Source organism: Corvus moneduloides, chromosome 1, assembly GCF_009650955.1.
Source record: "Corvus moneduloides isolate bCorMon1 chromosome 1, bCorMon1.pri, whole genome shotgun sequence".
NCBI classification, from domain to species: Eukaryota; Metazoa; Chordata; class Aves; order Passeriformes; family Corvidae; genus Corvus; species Corvus moneduloides.
The window spans coordinates 18828347-18845149 of record NC_045476.1 but is presented as its reverse complement, the minus strand read 5'-3'; the positions used below and the strand labels follow the sequence as shown (position 1 = coordinate 18845149).

At 39.8% G+C, this 16803-nt stretch overlaps 1 protein-coding gene across 1 annotated transcript; it reads left to right on the top strand.

The window, feature by feature from the left end:
* The first annotated feature begins 1661 nt into the window (after positions 1-1661).
* On the top strand, positions 1662-16589 carry RAB18 (RAB18, member RAS oncogene family). The gene is made up of 7 exons (XM_032115351.1): positions 1662-1807; positions 4422-4477; positions 9703-9764; positions 11493-11565; positions 13080-13198; positions 13279-13345; positions 14863-16589. The coding sequence occupies exons 1-7, from the start codon at positions 1740-1742 to the stop codon at positions 15039-15041; spliced, it is 624 nt and encodes a 207-aa protein (XP_031971242.1). The 5' UTR covers positions 1662-1739; the 3' UTR covers positions 15042-16589.
* Positions 16590-16803: the final 214 nt, after the last annotated feature.

The window sequence follows — 16803 nt, the reverse complement described above, 5'->3', positions numbered from 1 at the left end:
CAGAATAAGGAAAATATCACCACTCTGTGGATCCCAACAATGTTCATTGATCCTCTCCAGCTAGTCTTCTTGGTGGTGAAGGTCCCCCCAAAAGGTACAGAATCCGATGGGTATGTATGCTCAGGCTAGGTAGGCATGTCCCCTGGAGGTGGGGGGCTGTCTCACAGCAGACTCTGGGTCTGTTGCATCACGTGCAGACCTGTGGGGCAAATCCTCTCACATAAATGTTCTGTGGATGTGCCCTGTGGGGTTGGGGGTTCCACAGCTGGGCCGGTTTGTGTAATCGGAGGATGGGTGTTTATTGCCTCTCACCAGAGGCTGCACCATGCACCCAAAACCTCCTCCTCCCCCCTCGGTTGGGGGGAGTCTGTGTAAACCTGGCTTCTGTGAGCTGTGCTCTCCCCCCACCCCAAACTCAGCTGGGGACAGTTGCAGCTGGTGGCTTTGGCCTTTTGTGGATGCACACCTTTCCCTCAGCCTGAGATGATTGAACAATGCGTTTCCCTTTATCTAATCAACAATTTGACTTTCAGTTCAAAGTCCCACTCTTCAGGGAGGCTTCTTCGGTTGTAGCTTCTTTATAATGAGCAAAGCTTTATATCAATGTTTGAGGTATGAACTATTTTCAGTCTCTGACAAACAGTATCTGTATTGACCCTGGAACTCAGGTGAAGGCAACTGCTCAGCAGTCAGGACTCTGCTAGAAGAGCTGTGCCCTCTGCAGCCATTGTTCTGACAGAAACCACGATGACCTCACAAGTGCACCTGCCTTGTACAAACTGCTGACATGGCCTGATCTCTTCCTTTAGAGTGACTGGTTGTGTGACTGATGTGATTATGGAAGAGCCTGAACTTGTTTATGTTTGATGGAGTCAGTCTCTGGCCTAGCCAGAGGCTGCCCAGCTGGGCCAAGGACTACAGCACTGGCCAAGGAATCTCAGACCCACATCTGACATGTACTCTGTTAATTTTAGAAGAGTTGCACTTGTTTACACGTGGCCTGAAGTAGGTTTCAAGCCATAATAACAGGTTAGCTGAATTGGTTATAAAGAGGTTTTCTCATAGGAATCGGTTAAAAAAAACCCAAACCATTTTGGGCTTTTAACGGAGAATGTAAGATGCTGGTAGAGAAGTACGTGGTGCCAGGGACCAACTGGCCTCCAGTGCTGGTTTGTGCCCAAATGAGCCCACATTTCGGTGGCAGGCTCCGGACCAGCTGCTCCCCACGGGAGGCGGCAGCTGGCTCTGCTTCCGCAGCGAGCGCTGGCCGACTGCCTTCGTGTGGCGCAAGAATCCAGAATCAGTGAGGCTGGAAAAGGCCTCTGAGCTCACCGAGCCCAACCTATGACCGATCACCACCGTGTCAACCGCACCGCGGCACTGCATGCCACGTCAAGTCTTTCCTGAAACACCTCCAGGGAAGGGGATTCCACCACCTCCCGGGCAGCCCATTCCAATGTCTAATAACCCGCTCCCATTTCATCTGGTTTCTTTTCTCCCCACGGCTCTCGATTCCGACACCGATACCAGCTGCAAACCCCACCAGCGTCCCCCGCTCCCCTCAGGCCACGGCCAGGGCGCGCCGCACTCCCCGCGCCCGCCCCGCGCACGCGCACAGTGCCCGGCCCGCCCCGCCCGCTGTAAACAAACCGCGGGCGGCCCCGCGCAGGCGCAGCGCCGCTGCCGCAGCTGCGCAGGGAGCGTCGGGCGGTCGGGGCTGGGTCGGGGGCGCTGCCGGGATGGACGAGGACGTGCTGACCACCCTGAAGATTCTTATCATCGGCGAGAGCGGCGTTGGCAAGTCCAGGTGAGGGGGCGCCCACCAGCCTTCCACAGCTTCTCCTGGCCGGCCGGCCCCAGCCTAGGCCTCTTGTCGGACAACGCCGCCTGGGCGCGGCCTGGGCCCCGCAGGGCTGGGCCCGCGGGGGGAGCTCCTTCGCCCCTTCCCGGCCAGCCCTCCGGTGGGCGAGAGGTTCCCCCTCCTCCTCGTCCTCCCCCCCAGCGCTCCCGCTGCCGACGGCCCTGAGCTAGTGTCTGCCAGGCCCAGCTGCAAACAAATGAAGATGGGGTTCTGTCGGGCTGCCCAGGGTCACTTGCGCCGGCCTGTGCCCGGCGCAGCGTTGCGTCGTGGGGACATAGGTGCCCTTGTACATTTCCGTAGCGCTTTGGGGTCAATGTCTAGTCCCTAATATGTCTATATAGAGTCACAAGTGACCCAGCATTGGATGTGTGCGGGGGAGCATGGGGACGCAGCGAAGTGGTTCTAACACAGCTTTTTTTGCTAATTACAGGCTTTATCAAGTACTTTGAGGTTGATTTCTTCCTCCCTGCCCTATTCATGGCTTTGGTTAAGCTGTAAATCCCAGCCCTAAGGGGTTGGGATTTTATTTGCGTGGAGATTTTTTTTTTTTAAACTTTTTTTTTTTTTTTTGGTAGTGACATAATTCTTAGTAAAGGGAGTGGGATATAAATGCAGGAGGACATCTGGGAATGTACCACACCGGTAATTTTGTATTTGATCATTTTATGGCAGTAATCTGTGTCCTCTGCCATGACCCTAAATTAGATACAGGCTGTTAATTTGGAAAAATAAACGCCTATATTTGTTAAAAATCTGTCAGTTACTCGTTTGAGTTAGCTACTGAATTGATAATTAGTACAGTAGGCCCCTGGTGACAGACATGATATGAGCAAATTTCTTTTAGTTGAGGTCATCTCTTATATGTGAGTGGCCATATGGAAGAATTTTTCCTGGGGCAGATAAAACACATGGTGGTTTTGCATACCTATTAATATACATGTTTCTTTACATCAGAAAACTTGTTAAAAGAGGAATTACGTGGAGGAGATAAAAATGCTATTAAATGATAACAATGCAGTTGTTCAGGTACAGGAACTTAATATTGAACAATTCCTGAATTTGTGTCTCTTACCTCTTGGTTGACTAGGAAAGGTCACATGTTAAACTGGTACTAGCATGGTGTAGTAAGTGGTTGGAGTCCTGACTTCTGAACAAATGCTGTCTTAAATATAGTCCCTGTGAGGGTGCTGTGCTCTGTGGAAGATTATAGCTACATGTGAAAAAAAGGTGGGGAAGATAGAAGTTGGCTGGGCTTGGCATGCATGACTGGTAAAGTGATGTTTTTATTCTAGTAGTAGTATAAGGGTTCCATAATTTGTCTGTTCTGAGTGAAACTAGTTTTGGTTGTAACTAAAAATAGCTGCTCTTAAATAGCATCCTGATACAACCATCTGAAAGTACTGGTAAAAACCTACGTGCTGTGGTTTTAAAAAAATTATTATTATTTTAATTATTCTTTGATAAATAAAGCTACCATTTGGTTTGGGATTCTGGAGTAAGGAGAGAAAAAATGTTGGTCTTTGGAGTTGTCACTCATCCTCATTGAAATAAAGGAATTTCAGTGGTTACTGTTTTTGTCAAGGCAGGACAAATGCTAAAAAGCACTTGACTTCTGAATTCACATACAAAAAGAGTAGAAAAGAACAAGGCGGGGGAAGACCAAAAGGTAAATAAGGCTTTGTTTTGTTTCTCCAGCCTGGAAATGAGTAGAAGCTGTGGTCATAGCAAACAGCTGCCTGCCACGTGCACTTGCCACAGATACACAGATGATTTTAGAAACTGTGTGCTCAGAATCTTTGTCTCTCACAAAAATATTTGCATTTGACACCAGTGGCATTTTGGGCACTTTTTTAAGGGACATTGCACTGCTATGGTGTGATGTGCTGTTAAAACTTAGTTGTAACTTTTTCTCTTGGTAGCAAATGCGTTCATCAGGATTGGGGGAAATGTTGTGTGCATGAGTCCTTTTATATAAAAAGGTAGGAAATCATAAAACAGTGGGGAGCTAATTCTACTCCTCAGCTTCTGTGTCTTTATTTCTGATGGGTGTTGTCCTTGCTGTTCCTCTGTGTGCCCAGCTCAAGGAGTTATTTCTGGGATGAAAAGCTGACTTGGAATTTATTTCTCAAGCTTACAGAAATACTGCATGAAGCAATATTGAAACAAAGCAAAAATTACTACTTTTGTACTGATTTCTGGAAGAAGAAAAACAGAATAAGGTTGAAGTAAAATGCTTTGCGAAGCAGATCACGTGACTGTTCAGGCAACTGATTTGACAACTTGTATGGTACTTTGTTTTCAAAGAGACATTCTGGGTGCTACATGCAGAGAAGAGACATGGGCTCAGGTAGCAGAGCATGTCTGCTCTGTTCTTTCCATGTTCTTCTCTTTTTTCCCTAATTTCTCTCCTACAAAAAAAAAAAAAAAAAAAAACACCCAGATGTGAGTTTATTTAGCTATGTGGTCTTGCTGTTCCTTTCAGACTTGCAATTTATAGGCTTACAGCAACGTATGGATATGCTGTAGTAATAGTATCTCTTATTTTTCTTTTCTCTATTAGCCTTCTGCTGCGGTTCACAGATGATACGTTTGACCCAGAGCTTGCAGCAACAATTGGTAAGTATGTGCTGATACTACCTCAGAAAAATTGATAACATTTTCAGTGTAGAATTGTGGTTGTTCAGACTTGTCTAACATGTAGTGAAGTTCAGACTTCTGCCTTTCTGTAGGAACTACTACTCTCCTACTGATTTATCTGTGCAAAATAGCCATCAGATTTTTGACTAATAATACTGATGTCCAGACTTTGTGTCTATGTAATATGATAAGCGGTAGCTATCTTAAGACTCTGTAGCAGGTAGTATTAACACTTCCAACTTCTGACAGTGCTTGAGTGCACTGGGTTCTGTGTGGCTTCTGCTTTTCCTCCATGGGGAGGAAATTACAATGTGGCTTTTTTTCCTTCTACTTATAGCAATCAGTTCCTTGGCAGTTAGACTCCTGAGAAAAGTGGAAGAGAGCCAAGAATCTAGAGCTGCTTGGGAAAAAGGCAGTGATGTGTCATTGCTGTGCTGGTATTATACCTACCAGCATGGGTCAGTTCTGCTGGAGGAGAGTGACCCAGAATGCGGGATACACTGAGTGGATTGGTTCTCAAAGGAAACAAAATGGAACTTTTAGGAGTGTGGTGCAGCTCTGTGCCAATGTAATAACTGAAATTATGGAAGGTAGATACTTTGTCACACCATCATTTCAATTGCATTTTTTACTTTCTCTGTAGGAAGAGGTCTGTCTAAGAGCTTATATAAAATTTTTTCTTTGAGCTCAGCTGTTGGTAAGCAAAACCAGCTCTGTCTAATTTACTAAGAATTAAAAAACTGATCTGTTTTTCATAAATGTTAATAAGATTCAGGAGTACTGTTGCATATAAAGCACTGAGAAGCCAAGGGGAGGAACGTGACCTATTTTTGTTCATTCCATTGCTCATAAAAAATGAAGTTGTGCAAGTAGCCGCACCTCAGTTTATGAGGGAGAATAGCATGGAAGGAAACAGGAATGAAATAGATCAGGTAGTGAAGATAGCAATCTTGGATTCTAATCTAATAGTTTTGGCACTGCATATATACTTCAGGTCCTATTACTTGATATGTCGACCATGTGAGCCGGGAAGTTAGTGCAGAATAGCTACTTCAGCTTTCACAATGTTTTGAATACTTAAAGACTGTTTCAGTCTGTGTGGGCATCTTTATTGTTTCAGGATTTTTTTGTTTGTTTTTAATAGTGGGGTTTCTTTTCTTTCGTTCTGGTGTTTGTACATAATATTCTTTATCTGTGTCAAAAACTGGCATCAGTGCGCTGTTTGAGAAACTAAGGAATTACTTGCTGAAGTAATTGGTCTTTGCGTTTGTCAAACTACACAACAGCATGTGTGGTAGCTAATCACTGGTTGTTAAATAGCAACAATTCAAGGTTTACTGCTGGCAAATCTTACCTGGCAGGTCCTCCTCTGCTCTGTTTCTGGTGTGGAAAAGGAGGAAGAGTACTCATTGTAAGCATTACTTCAGATAGAGTTTGAGTTCTGAAACAAATATACTAATGTGGAATGAATGTGATCATTTGGCAGGAAAAGTCAGTTTCTAGAGACTGAGCAAAAGCTGGCATAGATCACCCTGTTAGGCCCATCTAGCTGATGTTTGGGGTAATGCTGTGCAGTAGAGCTGCTGTGACCCCAGCTGTGCAAGTCCTTACAGCATGGTGTGTGGGGCACTCATGGGGGATAGCAGATTCATTTTTTTCCCCACTTAACTGGAAGAGGATGGAATCTGGGTTTTTATTTATTTTCTTGTTTTTCTTTCTGAACTACTATCCAGTGGCATTGCCACTTTTCTGGTGAATGTATTTATGAGAAGCAACATGTTGACTTTAAATTCAGGGCATGATTTGTTGTTCATATAGATAAAGCAGTTGGAGTGAGTTCCTAGAGGTAACTATTCTGCTGCATGAAGACAGACCCTAGATGCCAATTTCAGGTACTTACAAGATGGTAAAGTCTCAAAACACTTTGTGAGTCTTGGCTTGGAGTTCTTCTTGTGCTAATTAAACACTATTTTGCTTTGAGATAGGGGACATAAGAGGTTTTAAAGGCTTTCCTGTTGAAACTGAAGAGTATGGTGCTTTTCCAAAATGAAAGGACTATAAATAATGTCTTCTTTCAGTGTCATCTACATACTGACTGCTGAACTGGCTAAAGTGACTATATTTTTTTTATTTGGATTAGAAAGTGAAGAGAACTGTGGTTGGTTTGGTTTTCTTTAACATATAGCAAGAACTGCACACAAACCCACAATACTGAAGAAAGCCTTGGCTGCAGCACAACTGGTCCCCTGTGATGACCTGTTGAGACATACCTTACCTTCATAGATTGCACAGACCTATTGGGTGCAATTTAAAAGAAACCCTAAATGATTGTTTTGTGTGGGTTTTTCTTCAGACTTACTAAAAATCCTTTGATATTCTCTGCAGAATAAGCTTCTTTTGGCAAATAGTTCAGCTTCAGTAGCTTCAGTTGGATTAAACATATTGTATTTAACCTAGCAAATTACCTGTCCTTGTATTCTCTTGAGGCTGGCTTGTTTGTTGGGCTTCATCACGTGGATCTTACCAGACTGCATGCACCCCAGTATTTTCTGTTGTCCTTATTGCTCGTGCTTGTCTTCACTTGCTTGCTCTTTGTATGAGAGATTCTAGATAAGTGTTCAGTGCAATCCCCTTCATAAATGAAGTGATGTATTGCACAGATCTGACGTCTCTTAACTTTTTTAGCTTTCCTTGCGTTTGGAGTCCTCAAACTCCTAAGCTGTCCAACTTGTCACTTATCTACAACCCAAGTACTACCCTGTAGCTGATTGTGCACTTCCTATAAATACAGCGTGGCATTACTGGCCTGAATGTGAGAGCAGTATCAGTGGCAGAGCTGCTTCTTGCAGATTGTAAGTCCATAGTATGTTAGTGTGTAGTGCTGAGGAAGGGGGTGTTAACACACAGGAGTACAGTCTAGTAGTGCTGTCTTGTTTCTGGCTGCCTTCCAAGGCATGGTGGAAAGCACTGTCAGCTTTCTGCTGTCAAGGGTAGACACATCACTCCTGCAAGGTCAGAACTGACACCTGTCACAAACATGTCTGTATTTCACTGTTGGTTTTAGGAAATACAAGTATCCTGTTTGTCAATTCCACAAGATTTTCTTGAGCCTTAATTTTTTTTTTCTACTTGTCTGCCATTATGGCAGATTGGCAACCAAAAACCTACGTATTTAAAAGCTTTCTTTTTGTTAATTGGCTTTTATATGTGTTGAGCTCCTTTGTTTGTTAGAATTATATTTGACATGCCTCAATCACTTTAAAGGGTATATTTTGGTATGCTATTATTTCATTTTCATACTTTTGCTTTTCAACAGTCCGTTTAACACATGGGGTTTAGTCACTATTTTAGTTTCTTATTTTACTTGCATTGCTCTTGCAAAATGTAAAGTGAATTTTAAACCAGCAGCAAGGCTAACATAAAGGTGTATATATTCATTTCCATTAAATGAAAATTGCAGAACCGTGCAGGCACAAGATAATTGAATCTGTTTACTGAATGGGAGAAGGATACTGTGGCTTCAGAATACATATAATATATTTATCTTGAGGAAGAAAGTTTTGTTTCTTGAAATTATTATGACGTATTTTGTCATGTTAAGTACCCAGTAGATTTGTAATATTTGCAGTTACAGGTTTGGTACCAGATTAATGGATAAAAGAATGCCCTGTGAACTGTTGGACAGGCTGACTGAACTGAAAATGGTGATTTTTGGAGTTCAGGGGGAGAAACATGCAATTACAGTGGAAGAAAGAAATTCTCTTAGTCTAAAAGTTACTGCTGAGTACTGAAAAGTGGGCAGAACAGAATGTTCTCTAGGATCAAATTGAGTCAAATTGCTAGCATAGCAGACTTCTGTGAACTAGGTAAAGTTCTAAGAACTGGTGTTTAAAATAAAGTTAATAGCAACTGTTCTTTTCTGTGAACATAACTCTAGAATAATGTACCATCCTTGTACATGGTATCGAGCATTATATTACTGCTATGTTAGGGGCTAGGAGTCCAAGTACATGGAAAAAAATATAAGTTCTGTTCAGTTACTACAAAAGTTGATGTACTTTGAGAAAGTTTTGCTTGAAATAGAGTATGGTCTTCTTCCACTGCAGAATTTTGTCTGCAAAACACCTGACACTTCAGGGAACACTTCAGTGAGCTGAAGCTGTGAAGCACTGGAATAAAAATTGTGTTTATTTTTTTTGAAACAAAGCTCTTTTAAACTTCAGTGCAACTGAAGTCTAAAGCTGCTTATAATATGCACTTTCTTACTCATCCTATATATCCTCTGTGACTTTAAGTTGAATGTATTTTGGCAGCTGTTTGTATTTGTTTGTAATCTGTATAAATTTGGGAATGTAAGTGCAGCGCACTCATCCTGAGGCTCTACTCATTTTTTATTAGAATGGTTAAATTCTTTTTCTGGTAAGGAGTGTGATGGTTGACATTGTAATTCCAAGTGCAAAAAGGTTGCTGTTGCACTTGAAAGTTGTTCTCATAAAAGTATCAACTTTCCACACTGCTACTTCATTTCAGAGCTGCTGCCTGGTGGGAAGTGAAAGTTGCTCCAAAATACTTGAAACATATTTCTACTTGCTATTAGTAACCCAAGGGTTAAATTAAAGCATAATGGATCATAACTGTGCTGAGCCTCTCAAACAGATGTGTGTCACTCTATCCTTTAAATTTGCAGTCACTAACATATTGTTCTCCTTGGCCTGAGTTTTGTGCAGCTTGTCCTTGAGCAATTGATAGGCTGCTAGTTCCTGGAGGTGGAGGACGCATGAAGGGGGAAGAGCTGTTACGTGTTGGAGTAGATGACTGAGCAGCAGAACCGTTACCTTGTTGTCTGTTTGGAGAACATGTTTGGAGTAATGAAGAGAAAGTTAATCCATTTGAATTACAAACTTGGAAACTTGTCCTGGCATATGTGCTTTAATACAAGAGATGTAGTATTTGCTTTACTTCCATAAAATATTTTCAGTCAATGACTTAAAAGGCCCTTAGGCTTTTGGAAAAGTCTGTCAGCAAGAAAACCTTGCATTTTGAGCAAGGTTCATAAATAGCTAATGGAACTTATTCTTCTTGCTCATGTCAAAACACAGATTTTTTTCAGAGTTTGATTTTATCTTTTTTACATTTCTCTTTATTTTCTTTTTAAAAGATAGCTGTAGTATGTTTGAAGAACTAAAATATTTTTCCTCCTCTAGGTGTGGACTTCAAGGTGAAAACTATTTCAGTTGATGGGAACAAAGCTAAACTGGCAATATGGGTAAGTCTCTCCTAAGTTCTTCATGTGTTGCTTTCCTTTAGGAATAGCTAGGGTTTGTATAATGTGTAGTTTGTATAGAATCCTTTTCTGTTAATATGAAGGTGATTTGGAGAAGTGGGAGGTTAATACTGCAGCATTCAGAAGGTGCAATGAACTGTGGGACAACTGGCTGGTGGGGTGGTTCTGCTGCCTGTGAGCTTCTGCAGTACTAATTCCTGGTCTCGTTGGGATAGAAGTAGAGAAAAAGAGGAATTAAATGGTATTAAATCAGTAGAAGGTTGCACTTCTTTACTAAATTTTGCCTGTAACACTGAGGTTAATAGGTTAAGAATTACAATTCCATGCTCATACATTACCTCTTTAAACCCATTTTTAGTCTAAATTTCATAGCCCTCATACAAAGACTTTTATAGGCTCAATATCAGATTTATTTATAGCAGATGCATTTCAAAGAGAGAGGAGCAGTGTTTGTAATCGTAGCTTTAGAGTGTTCAACTTCTGTTCTAGTTAAAAGTAGAACTTCTATTATGGCAAGTGAAGAAAAAGTACTTCCAAGCTTTTTAAAAATATTCTCCATTGTGTAAACCAGCCCCCAGACTTATGTGACTTGAAGCACCTTTTGAATAGCTAGACCCAGTTGTGTCTTCTTGTACCAAGCAAGATTAAAACCTTGTTTCTCATATAAGCAAGATACCAGACCTTCATTTCCTTGGGAAGCAGTAGTAGAACATGAAATGTGTATTGCAGCGTTTCTGTAGCTTGGAGGGTGTTTCATACCTCACTAACAAACAGGACTTAGGTCTTAGTTATAGTAGTAATCATCCATGAAATAAACAGGTTTGACAAGGAAAATAAATGCAATAGCCTGACAGAAAATAAAAAAGGCATACAGGATGAAAACCAGACTGATAGGAGAATGAGGAATGTTACATATTGGTAAATATAAAGAAATAATCCTGAGCTAAACTGGAAAAGAAAAGCTTGTGAAGGTGCATCATAACACAAAACAAGTTTTAGATGTGTGTCATTGATTGAGTGGCTTGTAGAATGTTGAAGTCGAGTTTGCTTATTCAGGTTCTTTGTCAGGGAATCCACAATGTTTCATGTGTCACTTGTAACCTGGGTAAATTGGATAAAGGTGTTTAAATATTCTATGCATAAAGTCTTCAATGAGTGTGCACTATAACTTAATCTCTGATAAGAAAACAGCGTTCTAATTTTAGGATGTAAACTCAACTTTGCTTAAAACCAGAAAAACCTCTTACTTATTTCTGCTTCTGCTGTGTTATGGCATGTTAGTGCATTTATCCAGATACCCAATCAAATTTAATTGGACCAAGTAATTGAAGTGAAGGAACTGGTTTTGTTGTCATGGGCTGTGATGCTTGTTAGAAAATCTTAGTACTGCAGCTGTGCTGCTTTCTTGCTGGTTGCTGCAGTACTAGCTGCAGATCAAATGCCTTTGCAGAAATGGCTATCTAACTGTTATATAATCCAGTTACATACTACATCTAGGTGTTTGTTCAAAGGTGTTTGCCAGGACAGACTACATAAAATCTCAAAGTTAATGTGTAGTAAAACAGCAGGGGATGGAATAAACTCCGCTAGTCTGCTAGCGGAATATAGTTTAAATCTTACTTTGTATGTTCATTAGGAGTAGAATACCTGAAAGCTAAACTACATTCTGCTCAAATTCTAAATAATGGGACTTTTTGAATGGCTTTTTAGGATACTGCAGGTCAGGAGCGGTTCAGAACATTAACCCCCAGTTACTACAGAGGTGCACAAGGTGTTATCCTAGGTAAGTATATTTTTGCATGCTAGTTCAAATGTTTGTAGTTTTCTCATGCATTGGAGTTACACAAACTCATATAGCCTTTATATAATATCTAATTGATATTAAAAATCTTTGTATCTGTGTTGAACAACTCATATTAAAGGATCTTGATGTCTCAACCTCTTTCTCATGTAGTCAGTCTTAACTGGCTTGAGAACCTCTTGATTTTTGCATGAGAATAAAAGCTACTGCTATCTGAAAGGATAGCTTGGAGCTGTTGTCCTTGTGCCGTCATGAATTCGTCTTTTATTGCTTTTTGGTTTTGCCTGTGCTTACTAAGTGCAGAGTGGAAAAAAAATCATCACCTCAGTGGGGTCTCTCTGTATCAGTATGATACAGCTTTTTCTTTTTCTTCTCCCTGTTGTTTATTCGTAATGAGATTAATATAAACAGTGTGGAATCTGGCTGGGGTTTTTTATTATTTGTCTCCCAACTGATGGGATGTTACGCAGTCAGAATCACTTAGAAAAGGCTAGCTGGGCACATAGAAAGCACCAATCCGTGTGTGAGAGACCCGGGCAAAACCCATAATTGCAGCTTCACAGTGAAATCTCATTTGTGCTTTTTTTTCATATATGGGAGCCTGTTTGCTAGGCACTGAGCTCTGAAGTTCTGCTTCTCCATTGCTAGGAGTGAGGAGCTGACTGAAGTAAAGGCAGCGAAGTACATTTAATTTTCTTGACTTCAGAGAACCTTGCTAAGATATTGTGTCCCGTTAAATTGTTTAATGTGGAATAACATTTGTCATGTGACCTCCTGGTAGGTTTCTCAAGTCATGAGTTGCATTATCTTCCTGGAATAGGAAGGTGCTGTCAAAGCATGTTGTGTCAAGTCACTTAGTTGCACTGAACCTGCCGCTTACTGTTGAAAGCTGTAAACAAGCACTGTTCGGGAGGTAGAAGGTTCTGCTGTTGAGATTTGCTCTCCCATTTTATTCACTATCTCCTGACTGTTTGTTTGTTTCCTGTCTTCCAAAAAATAAGGTTGTTCATGCAAGCCAAGTTACAGATTTGATTGAAAGAAGCTGTTTATGCCTGTCTTCACATGGGTTGTGAAAACAAAGGAAAAAACACTTTCATAGCTTCAGTACTGAAGGTCATGCCATCCTCTTTGCATAGCTGTTGTGTAGTGATTTTAAGTATCCTACATCAGGATGTGTAGAATTCCTTGGAGTGTAGAATTCCTGCAAGTGTAGAATTCCTTGGAGAATGATAGTCTTTAGTCTGTAAGCTAGGATGTATCAAGGTGTGTTAATCTGAGAACCGTAGGTGGCTGAAGCTTGGAGTTTTTCTGCATCAGTGATTTGAGCTGGTGGATGTCCTACTTTTTTTTCCAATTGTTCGTATAGAAGGTAAATTTGAATCCTTAGGACTCCTTCAATTTTCTGATTCAAAAAGCCATGATTTTTGCTCCTTTTGTAATGTAAGCTGTAATTCTTGGAAAAATATTGTGGAAATAATACCGCTAATATCTTTCAGTTTATGATGTCACGAGAAGAGATACTTTTGTCAAGCTGGATAACTGGTTAAATGAATTGGAAACATACTGCACAAGGAATGACATAGTGAAAATGTTAGTTGGAAACAAGATTGATAAGGTAAACCAAATTCAACTGCAGTAAGTCATTTGCTGGTGTATTTTGTTAATAATGAATACTAATGTTTTGTTTTATTATAGGAAAACCGTGAAGTTGACAGAAATGAAGGCCTCAAATTTGCAAGAAAACATTCCATGTTGTTCATAGGTATGTTACAGATATTTGCAGAGATTTTTCTTGGTTTTTGTTACATAAGGAAAAGTACCACTTCTGTAAGGTTGATAGTCTTTACATGTCCAGTCCAGCTGATACTTCTCACCTGCAGTAGGCACAAAGGTAATGGGTATTCATGTTTTTTAAAATTGTCCCTATGTTCAGATATCTGTTCTAACTGTAGATGATTATGTAGAAATTCATAAGGATGAAGGGCAGAGTACAGTCTTTCTGTAGCCTGATGAAACCTGTTTTGGGTTTGGGGTTTTGTCTGATTTCTTTTCCCAGCTGACTTGCTAAATTAATTACAGAAGCAAAATGAAAGAGGGAAAACTGGTGCTAGTGGCCAGCCTTCAATATAGCAAAACAGCTGGTACCTGAGAGATATCTGTATTAGAACTGGGATGTAAAAATAGGTAGGTGTATAATTAACTTTTAAATGGTGGGTGGGATTGAGTAATGACATAATTGTGACTGGAGAAAATATATTGGTCTCATCTTGCTGCAAAATGAAATGGGTCTTGTAGGCAAAGCCATATAATGATAAATTAAAATATGGGTGTAGAAGTGGCTCTTTATGCATATGTTTTTTACGTGTTTCACCTAAGGATCAGAAGGGATTATTTAACAAGATGATGCCAGTTGCAGAGCAGTTCATTGACATGTACTCATTCACTCCTGTACTTAGACTTACATTCTTTATCTCTGACTAAAGACTTACTTTTGTTTAGTGTCCAGCTGTATTTCTTTTCAGCTACAGTGTCAGATGTGGAAATAAAAGCTCAAAGTTGAGGCACAAGCTATTAAGTGCATGGAAGATGAAAACAAAAATGAGAATTAGACTATAAGTGCACATATATATTTGTATATATGCATGCTGCATATATTAAGTATCTGCATGTCTGCATAGACAAGCAGGGCAAGCTCTTGTGGAAGTGAACAATTTCTGGTGGTGTCTGTTGTTCTCATAATATAACCTGTGGTTAGATGATTTCTTAGTCTTGGTCAAAGTAAGGATCCTGAGTGAAATTACCTAGAATTCTTCTAATTGCAAAAGGAATGAAATCCCTTACTACTTTTTATCAGATGAGTTTTATCATGGAGATGGACCCAGAATGCTGCAGTATGGAGCCTTGGTTCTTATGGTCTGATGGTACTGCAGTTATGACTAATGTACAGAACTGAAATACAGAATAGCAACCAGGTTTTTCAGACAAGAATCCTAATTTTTCCTACTAGAGTACTTTCCACAGAAAAGTAAAGCTAAGCTATAGCTGTCTCTGTATGTTCTAGTGAAGTTCATCTTGAAAGCTCTTCTATTAGAAATACTTTGAGGTGCTACCTGTGTGGTGACAAATCTGCATACCTGCTCGTTTTGGCACTGCTATATTTTTACAGAATATGTTGTAGAAGTTGTAAGTCTGTTGTAGGTTGAAACTTAACTGAAAGAGAAATATAAGCATGTTACCAGAAGTTAGGGTAATGCTTGACTTTTTGTGTCTCCTCTCCAGAGGCAAGTGCAAAAACATGTGATGGTGTGCAGTGCGCCTTTGAAGAACTTGTTGAAAAAATCATTCAGACTCCTGGACTGTGGGAGAGTGAAAGCCAAAACAGAGGTGTAAAGTTATCAAACAAGGAAGAAGGATATGGAGGAGGAGGAGCATGTGGTGGATATTGTTCTATGTTATAAACTTTGGGAAGCTTATTCTTTGCATATTTAAACAGATAGTTACATCTTTCTGTACATAAAGTCATTAAATGCTATTTTTAGGGACCTTGCAGTTTGCACATATTTGTTTTGTATCATGGCAGTGAACACTTGTAGAAAAAAATGTTCTGCAGCTTTCCCAGTTTGAAAATGTTATGGTAAGCATGCCCAATTTGCAATCTTCAGGTTTTTATAAGTAGCATAAATAATGTGCAAGAACAAATGCACTAAAAATTTTACAACTGTATACATTAATTGTGTAACTATTCCAAACAAAGCCATCTAACAAACACATTACTGTATTGTCTGCTCTTCGTCTTATTTTTAAATTCTGTTGAAATTATAGAACTATAGTGTGCACAGATCTTGGAAACAGTATGAACTGTAAATGTTACATTTCATCTCTTCTAGTAAATGCTTTTTTAAGGTGTTAAAAGCAGCAGGATTATACAGTTCGTAGACAAATCTGCTAAAACTTTGTCTTACAGCAGTGGAGTCTAAAACACAAATTGGCACAGGCCCTAATTGTTATCAGCACTTTCTTGAAGAGATGCTTTGAAAGCTTCCTTTGCAAAGCTGGGAGATGCCGTGTTTTCCTTTTAATCATCACTTCAGTTGATGGCTTAACTGGAGTTTTAATCCTGTGATATTTATATACTAAATTTGTGGTACTCTTGCACTCTAGGTTTTTATGATGGTCTGCTCTAGCTTGCTGCAGAAAGTCTTCATTATTGGCAAGGGGTGTGAGTGATGTCATTGTTCTTTCATTGTGAATCCATTTGCCACACTTCAGTATGGATTCTTAATTTTCTGAAATGTTTGTAATATAAGTTTATCTCAACTGTAGCTCACTGTGGCTGTGAGATCTCTTATCACGTCTGCTTTGTGCAGCTACTTATTCAGAAATAAAACTTCTGTCACAGACACTAAATGGGAAGCTATAGGGCTTCTTGATCTCTGTATGAAAAAATACTATTGCAATGAGTATTCACTTGAATTTACTGTATCAAAGCCAATGGTTTGTTTCAGAAGACTTGTATAGACTTAATAAATTTTTTTCCACAGTATTCAACTTTTTTAACATCTTTCTATTGCAGAGTTCTATATTTTCTAGCACATATGGTTTAAACAAGGTCATTTCGTACGTACAAATTATTTCTGAAGGACAAGATGCTGTGCTCTGTGGGTTTTTTAAAATAATCACTGTAGTGCAGTCGGTAACTGAACTATTAGGCAGTTTCTTGTAAATATAGTGAATGACAGTACCTTTTATTACTGCAGGGTTTTGTCTAAATGTCAGCATACATGATCTGTGTTTTGCAACAGGTCTTGGCTGCTTCTGTTAAAATACGCTTTCCTCTTCATGGTAACTTTGTTTTCTATTCTGTTTTATACTTGATAGAAAACTACCAAAATTTGAAGACTTAACCATGCTAGTTGTTTTTACTAAATATTGTATCTAGTATTGTTAATGTAGTAGGATAATTAAAATATGTAAATGTAATTAATATTAAATATGCATAAACATTATACTAAAAATCATAGATTTGTGTTACTGTTGCATGCAGAGTATGTGGGCTGAGCAAGTCTTGTTTGCTAGCATTGAGGTCAAAGGATTTTTGTTTTTGTAGGCTCACAGTAGAGGAAAGTTGTAGGTGAGTTAAAACTGAATAACTTTATTTTGTCAGCAATAGTTGGCAAGTATCATAGTGCTGGCAGATGCCTGGAATTTATTTCCGTATTT